Below are 9007 nucleotides of genomic sequence, written 5' to 3' on the forward strand. Positions count from 1 at the left end.
AATGTACTCTATATTAATTGTTACCTAAGATTGACTTATTGAAAACAATCAACACAGCTGTTATACATTTCTGAATAATGGACTTAGTAAAAAGCGCTTTGCTTTTCTCAAAGTGCTATGACATGTAACAGCACCAAAACAAAATATGCTCGATTTACTTGGAGTGTATTAATTTGATGAAGAATTTACATTTTATGATTACAACAGTAAAAAAAAAAAAAACAAATGTATACACTCCCCCCCCCCTTCTCTGCGCCCCATTTTTTATGATCTTATACATCTATGTTAATATTATTGTGATTAAAGATTCATCATGAATTTAGATGGATTTTTCATGTTGCTTTTTACAGTTTATTGTAATAGAAAATATGAATATCTTGTTTTTAATTTATTAAATTGTATTAGAAAATATCAATATTTAGTTTTTAATTAATTAAATTTAATAGAAAATATCAATATCTAGTTTTAATTAATTAAATTTATTAGAAAATATCAATATCTAGTTTTTAATTTGATGAGTACACTTAATATGCTTTATAATAGTTCTTAAAATGATGCAGCTATTTGGGCAAGTGGTATGCAAATGACTTCGAAAGTTTTGACCCAGCAAGAGTTAACAGATTTTGTTTCATCCTGCGAGAAAACATTGAATAAAAATGTGTTGACCTCTGGCTCTGTGGCAGTGTTGAGTTCAAGGTCATGTACAGGTAGGTGGTTTTTTGAAGTTCAGGTGACATTTACTGAGGTAAGTGACACTGTTGTCATCTAGATCTAGGTCATGTACATATAGGTGTTTCTAAAAGGTCAGGTAAAACTTTACCAATTATTGTATCCACTGCTGGTGGTATGCAGTTGGTGATGTTACAACTTAGCATCCAAGTGATGTTACAACCTAGCATCCAAGTGATGTTACAACCTAGCATTCAACTCATGTTACAACCTAGCATCCAAGTGATGTTACAACCTAGCATCCTACTCATGTTACAACCTAGCATAAAAAGACTGCATGAAACACATAGCAACATGTCTATGATTATTATACAATTGTGGTTAATTTTGTTTATATAAATCTCTCTTTGTGGTTAGCCGGTGTGATATGACTGTTAGTTTGTAGTACCTATATATTTGATTCTCTGCATGGGGACCATGCGGGATACCCCGTACGCGCACCGAACCGCCCCCTCCCTTACTCTCCAGGCATGCTGAACAAACCCTAGCGCTATCACCCCACATCATCGAGTCTGGTGAGCTGTGGTTTACGCCGATTGTTTACAACCGTAGAGCCGGGTCGAATTAGTGACGGCTATAAGGGGCAGATAATTTAGTTTTTAAACGATTTGAAACTGAGAGGAGATAACAAGTTCTGCTTGATCTTTTTATTGTCGTCTGTAAACTGTCGTCAAGGACGGCTGCTTGGGGGGGGGGGGGATAAGGGAAGGAGGGTGTGGATAATCGTCCTTCACTAGCTACTGATAGCGTTTCAAAGCAACACATTTTCCGTCGCAGCATTGGTAATTATGAATTACTGGAAAGGAGAAGATAAAACAACTTAATAGCGGAGTATGTTAAGCCGCGGTCCTAATATGAGACAGCATACTATGGTTCTAATTCCTGTATTTAATTAATATATTATTCATATTTAGCGTGCAGTCACTACAAAGTCAAAGTATGATCATAGCCCACTATCTATGAAAGATTTAAACATGTTGTAGGCATCCATGGTGTAGTGCTAGTAATCACAGCCTTAAACGTGGGGCCATCAACGGTTTCGATCTATCTACAGCAAAAAACTGGTGCGCTGACAAGCCTTGTGGCCCCAATAGGATCTGCTACTCTGATATTGAAGGCTATGTCTGCAAGTGTGAAGCCCCTAGGACAGGCCCTGATTGTGAATTACCGAGTCCGATCAGTCATTTATGTGTACAAGGTTTGTGGCTATAAAAAAATCAATGTTAACAGATATTTCTATTTCAACACAGAGGTAGGTACTGGTACAGAATATAGTCCGAGTAAAATAGAGCAATTTTCAACAAGTGGGACCCGAATCTACCACACCAAGCGGCATAAATTCGCCTCGCCGTTCATGCATCAAGTCAGACGTGTAAACACTTTTACTAACATACAACTGCTTTGGTTGACCACTATAAGCGAATAATAATAGTCCTTGTTGTTATGGGACCAGGGGTCGATTAGTAGATTTCGGGGTCAGAGTTCACGCCCGCCCTCGTCTTCCGCGTACAGGCTATATGTGTGTGTGTGTGTGTGTGTGTGCGAGCTTGCGTGTGCGCGTGCGTATGTATGTGTGTGTGTGTGTGTGTGTGTGCGACATTGTTAGATTGCCAAGTGTGTGGTATTTATTTTAAAACTAATTTTAAACTACATGCTTACATTAAATGTATAGCATATTCAGAATCTAGAGTACATGTATAACCTATGGCTGTCAGTATGTAGGTATGCATATATTTATTGATGCTGTGTTTATTGACGCTGTATATACTTACGTCTCCTGTAGCTGTTGAATATGCCTGGGGATGGTGGGGACAATGGTCAGATGAGTGCAGACGATGTGGCTCGTGCAGAAGACGAAGAACCAGACGGTGCTTCAGCTTCGGTTCACCAGAGCTGTGCGAACCCCCGGGGGGTGGTCCAGTCGAGGGCAGTGTGGGAGAGGACACGTACTACAGGGACTGCAATAAAGGTTGGTATGTTATGGCTGCGGCTTTACTTAGGTCTTTGGTGGAACTTTGTTGGCATGTTATGGCTGCGGCTGTACTTAGGTCTTTGGTGGAGCTTTGTTGTCATTTTCTAGATGCGGCTGTAATTAGGTCTTTGGTGGAACTTTGTTGGCATTTTCTTGATGTGGCTGTAATTAGGTCTTTGTGGAATTTTATTGACATTTTCTAGATGCGGCTTTACTTAGGTCTTTGGTGGAACTTTGTTGGCATTGTCTAGATGCGGCTGTATTTAGGTCATTGGTGGAACTTTTTTGGGATTTTCTAGATGCGGCTGTATTTAAGTCATTGGTGGAACTTTTTTGGGATTTTCTAGATGCGGCTGTAAATAGATCTTTGGTGGAACTTTGTTGGGATTTTCTAGATGCGGCTTTACTGAGGTCTTTGGTGAAATTTAGATGCATTTTATAGATGCGGCTGGACTTAGGTCTTTGGTGGAACTTTTTTGGCACTTTCTAGATGCGGCTGTAAATAGATCTTTGGTGGAACTTTGTTGGCATTTTCTAGATGCTGCTTTACTTAGGTTTTTGGTGTAACTTTGTTGTCATTTTCTAGATGCGGCTGTAATTAGATCTTTGATAGAAGTTTAGTTGCAAGAACAAGTTGCTAAACATTATACTTCTCTTATTGTTTTGAAACACAGAATGAATGAAAAAAAGTAAAATTAAGATTGTTTAAAATTTACCTAATTTTAATGCATAATGTCTTACATTTACATTTCCTTTTCTCCATATTTAGTCGTATCTTTGTGTAACGTTTCAATAGTTTAAGAAAAAGATTAACTTGATATTACGTCATTATAGATTCTTCTTTAGCCAGTCCCGGCACATTAACCTTTATAGAAAGCTAATGTGTTTGGCCAGTATGTAGGCGGGGGGGGGGGGGGGGACACTTCCCCCCATGGACCTCTCTGTTAAAAAAGATTACTGTCATAATAACACAGTTATTTATTTAAATATATTACTGAATCAGTATATATTTATAATTGTATATATATGTTTAGAACATTCATCTTATAATTGACGCTATGTTCACTCTGAGTTGGTTATTCTACCCCCCCCCCTCCTCACCACCTAAAACGGGACAGGCCGTAATTGTGTAGAGCGACATTAATGTCACACCTAGATATACGCTGGATTGGATAATTGACCCAAAGTGACCGGAGATTGGTGAATAAAAAGAACCCCTCCCACCCCCAACCCATCCCCATCTGATCTGTTAGGTACCATGCCGTCAGAATCATAGTTTTTGAATCATGTAAAACTTTGTAAATATTGTTTTTGCAATTACCAGGAAAGAGTTGTGTGACCAATACAGTGATCTAACGAATACCTTATCATTATGTTAAAAAATGATCTTTAAAGAACACAAAAAAAACAGTAGCTAATTAAATAAACCGTGAGTGATCTCCCCTAAACTTTCTCGAATATTCTTATTTAAAACAAACGGGAATGGCAACTCGGGATATAGACATGATTTTTAATCCATTTTAAATACTTAAACTTTAAAATAGAATAGAATCTCGTAAAAAAATTGCACAACATATGAACGCCAAATAAAATGTGCATAATAGTGCGGGATATTATTAGCACTTTATAAATTTACATGCGTTTTTTTGAGAAATCTGAAATAGCGTAAATCACTACTTCCGGTCGATGGAAATTACTCAAAATTTGGTGGAAGGTAGAGAATTAGAACTTTTACTTACAAATAAAATTTAATTTATCTATCTGAAATAGTACTCAAGTTATAGGCTTTTGAAAAATTCAAAGTAGAAAACGTTCCACTTTCAGTTATCGGAAATCGCTCAAAATTTGATACGGATCTACGATTTTGATATAATAGTTATATATGTAATTTCATCAACCTAGCTGTAACGGTACTCAAGTAATCGTGTTTACACACACACAGAGACAAACAGACACACATACACACAGACATACGGACAAGATTGCAAAACTGTTTTTTCGACTCAAGGAGCCCTAAAACGTCGAGATTTGCAAACATCTTTTTTTTTTGTTGCACGATTAGACTTTCTCTATACTTCGTATATAAGAAAAAGTAAAAATGAATGATGTGAACTGCAAGACCAATATTTTAGTTATATGTAAGATATTCTTCAGAATGTTCCACCTATTAAATTTAGTTTTTCTATTACACATACCAACTCTGATTTAAAAAACTTTCATTATTCTGTAACATTTTAGCATTCATGATGACAATATATTTAATTCTGATTTTCGACAAAATATTTTTGTAAAAACGAATAGTGTTAAGCTACCACATTACATACACAAGTAATTATTGATCTGTTTTGACATTTACAATTAAATTTGCAGGAATATACATATTTATATGACGAAAGTGATTATTTCCACTAGTCTTGTCTTAATTAATATACTAGGAATCATTGTCAAATTGTTTTTTACAAGGATTACAAAACAGTTTGAGTTGCTTTCAGTGTTTCTGGTTGTATTATGTGTATATTGTGTTTGTTTTTTGTTTACATTGATACATTGTTTTGTTTTGTCGGCCTACATCGAGTGTTTTTTTTTTATTTCTTCAGAGTACTACTTTAAATTTATTTTACATCATAGCAAAGCAATGACATACAGCTAGTATATATATATATATATATATATATATATATATATATATATATATATATATATATATATATATATAATGGAAAAATACAGACCCCCCCCCTTCCGGTCAGACGATTGTGGCTACACCCTTGTGTTTGGCCATTAAAGAGATTTGATGTTTAAGGCCATTAAAGAGATTTGTTGTGATAGGTTTGGCTGGTTTAAGATCAATGTATCAATGAATTGCTATTTGTACAGATCAGCTGGACAAGATCAATGTATCAATGAATTGCTATTTGTACAGATCAGCTGGACAAGATCAATGTTTTAATGAATTGCTATTTGTACAGATTAGCTGGACAAGATCAATGTATCAATGAATTGCTATTTGTACAGATCAGCTGGTTGCCTCAACATGGTTGGTGTGGGGTGAGTGGTCTGCGTGCTCTGGTCCGTGCTCGGGCCTACACGTGAGGTCACGTGTCTGTGAGAACCCCAGACCCGAGTATTATGGAACATTCTGTGCTGGTCAAAGCTATGAAACCCTTAGATGTGACTCTACGTGCCCAGGTTAGTCATACCATGGTAGACTCTACTATCTTATATCTGATATATATATATATATATATATATATATATATATATATATATATATATATATATATATATATATATATATATATATATATATATCAGATATATATATATATATATATATATATATATATATATATATATATATATATATATATATATATATATATATATATATATATATTATGAGTAGAAATTTGTGAATGTATGTTGATATTCTATAGATGTTAGACTAGAGTAAGTAGTACTTACCAACTAACCATATGTTAAACGTGTCCAGACAGACCGCTTGTTGATGGAACTTGGGGCGACTGGTACAACTGGACCGGATGTTCTGTGTCGTGTGGACCTGGGACTATGCTGAGGCGGAGAGAGTGCGTGGGAGACAGGGGGGAGAGGGGCTTGCACTGTGAGGGTGCTGGTCATAAGGCTGTCTCCTGTACTGATGCAGAGTGCAGAAGTAAGCTGTTGTATTCGTACAGTGCTGTTGTCCGATTGTAAGGCTGTCTCCTGTACTGATGCAGAGTGCAGAAGTAAGCTGTTGTATTCGTACAGTGCTGTTGTCCTGTTGTTTATAGCAAAGCTGTATGGAATGTTATTGTGTTTTGATAAGGCCATGTGGAAGGTTACTTGGATTTGGTTAGCCACAGTTTTAAAAACTTTTATGCACAAATAAATTGAAATTAAAAAATGTGATCATTGAAATATTTTGGCTGATTTAGAAATCATCACCTGGGAACCTTGGCTACAGTGGGCGGAGTGTATGAACATGGATAGTGTTCTACAGAGAAAGAGGATTAGACACTGTTCTGCGCCCTACCCTCCAGTAGATGAGGCCTGCATTGGGTCTCCAGATATGTGGGAGACATGCCATGGTACACGAGGACGTTTTGTATTGGCTAATCGGTGACAGATTGATTGGTTTGTTGTATCAGCTGATCTGTGACAGTTGGATTGATTGGTTGTTTTAAGTTACAGTATTCAAATTTAGCGTGGGGTGATTGATTATCAAATCTACAGCATTTAACTGCCGGGGTTTGAATGATTAAGTTACATTTGTTTAACTGTGGTATTGCTTGATTGCTTTAATTCATTAAAAATATTTAAGTATGGTGTTGTTTGATTGCTTGTTTCAGAAACAAAATTTAACTGGCTGTTTCCCATTCTAAGCGCTCTTTTCCTGGCTCTGATGCTGTTTGTAGTATTCTTGTGAGTGTGTTTTACATCATTGAATTTTTTTTTACTAGATCGGGGTGTAATTTTGGAATGTACATATTTTAATAAAGCATAAGTAAAACTTTTGTATCCGATTTACACATAATAAAAAAAATGTCAGTGTTGTTACCTGCAGGTTCCACGGCACACTTAGGTTGATAGTACCTGGATTTTTACCTGTAGGTTCCATGTCATACTTAGGTTGACACTACCTGTGTTTTTACCTACAGGTTGTATGCCACATGTAGGCCGAAAGAATCTGTGAGAAACGTGGTTGTGGACAACCCGGCGCCAGCCCACACAACCAGCACCAACAACCCTAAGGTCACCTTAGGGACACTAGAAGAACCTGACCAGTCCAGCGCTCTTTGATGCTGCCACGTCTAACAGTAAATATATGTTATGATTGCTTTGGTGTGTATGCTGCCAAGTCTTACAGTAAGGATTTGCTAGGACTGCTTTAGTGTGTATGCTAAGCCTTACAGTAAGGATTTGTTAGGACTGCTTTAGTGTGTATGCTGCTAAGTCTTACAGTAAAGATTTGTTAGGACTGCTTTGTTGTGTATGCTACCAAGTCTTACAGTAAGGATTTGTTAGGACTGCTTTAGTGTGTATGCTAAGTCTTACAGTAAGAATTTGTTAGGACAGCTTTGGTGTATATGCTACCAAGTCTTACAGTAAGAATTTGTTAGTACTGCTTTGATGTATATGCTACCAAGTCTTACAGTAAGAATTTGTTAGTACTGCTTTGGTGTGTATGCTGGTAAGCCTTACAGTAAGGATTTGTTAGGACTGCTTTGGTGTGTATGCTAAGTCTTACAGTAAATATTTGTTAGGACTGCTTTGGTGTATCTGCTAAGTCTTACAGTAAGGATTTGTTAGGACTGCTTTGGTGTATCTGCTAAGTCTTACAGTAAGGATTTGTTAGGACTGCTTTGGTGTATCTGCTAAGTCTTACAGTAAATATCTGTTAGGACTGCTTTGGTGTGTATGCTGCCAAGTCGTACAGTAAGAATTTGCTATGCGTTGTCAAATAAAGTAATTTGTGACAGATCTGACTGTGTACATTATAATTATTCTATTCCAACTATTCTAAGTTTTTTTAACATTTCGTCATTGATTATTGCTAATATTGAAAATAATCAAAATATGTCATTATGGTAAGTGTAAATTAAAAACAAAATAAATACAAAAATGATACCTATTCGTTATGTTACTTTCTTTTACGAAAGAGGACACGAAATGTGTATGTTATTTTCCGTGTGAATAGTCCCATATATGTAGGCTTTATGTTTATCCTTAACAAAGTTTAGATTTTTTACTTAAATTGAAAACGTAAAATCCCTCAAAGCATGACATGTACATTTTAGAGTGTTTCTGTCAATTTTTTTCACGTAAATTAATTAAAATTAAGATTTACAAAAATATATCAGCTAATTTTATTTTAGACAAGAAACTTTAATTTATTTTATATGAATACATGAGAATATTTAAACTTTATTTAGCGGTCATTTGATAGGGGTTATTTTTTTTTTCAAAATCAAATATTATGTCAACATTATCTCTGATTTTATCTGCATGATCTTTGGTATTAAATTCTTTTAAATTGTGAAAACAAATATAGTTTCTATGTTAGTTAAATAGTTTATATTAATTATCCTATGTGCACTATAAGCACAGTCCCTTGTTTTTGAAACGCTCAAATTAATCGATGTCTAACATATGGAGATGTTGAACACATAGCGGTGATAAAACAGTCCCAGTGGCGAAACGAAGTGGTTTTTGGTGTATGTCTAAGTGTCTAGTCGTTTAATGATAAAAATATAAACCATTGGTTTTAGGTTTTGTTATAGAATATAAACCTATCAGTGAACATAC

At 35.7% G+C, this 9007-nt stretch overlaps 1 protein-coding gene across 1 annotated transcript; it reads left to right on the top strand.

Moving 5' to 3' along the window:
- The first annotated feature begins 583 nt into the window (after window positions 1-583).
- On the top strand, window positions 584-7501 carry LOC131929971 (hemicentin-1-like). The gene is made up of 8 exons (XM_059286357.1): window positions 584-696; window positions 1713-1927; window positions 2513-2698; window positions 5717-5890; window positions 6195-6374; window positions 6637-6789; window positions 7051-7123; window positions 7360-7501. Exons 1-8 carry the CDS (start codon window positions 584-586, stop codon window positions 7499-7501), a joined length of 1236 nt encoding a protein of 411 aa, XP_059142340.1.
- Window positions 7502-9007: the final 1506 nt, after the last annotated feature.

Source organism: Physella acuta, unplaced genomic scaffold (assembly GCF_028476545.2).
Source record: "Physella acuta isolate Inbredline_101_S28 unplaced genomic scaffold, ASM2847654v3 ptg001700l, whole genome shotgun sequence".
Classification (NCBI taxonomy): Eukaryota; Metazoa; Mollusca; class Gastropoda; family Physidae; genus Physella; species Physella acuta.

Bases quoted from the DNA above. Each gene is read 5' to 3' on its own strand.
- LOC131929971 (XM_059286357.1), top strand. From the start codon at position 584: ATGACTTCGAAAGTTTTGACCCAGCAAGAGTTAACAGATTTTGTTTCA. The intron at 697-1,712 runs GTCATGTACAGG...AACATGTTGTAG, and splicing joins GTGGCAGTGTTGAGTTCAAG to GCATCCATGGTGTAGTGCTA. The intron at 1,928-2,512 runs GTTTGTGGCTAT...CGTCTCCTGTAG, and splicing joins CAGTCATTTATGTGTACAAG to CTGTTGAATATGCCTGGGGA.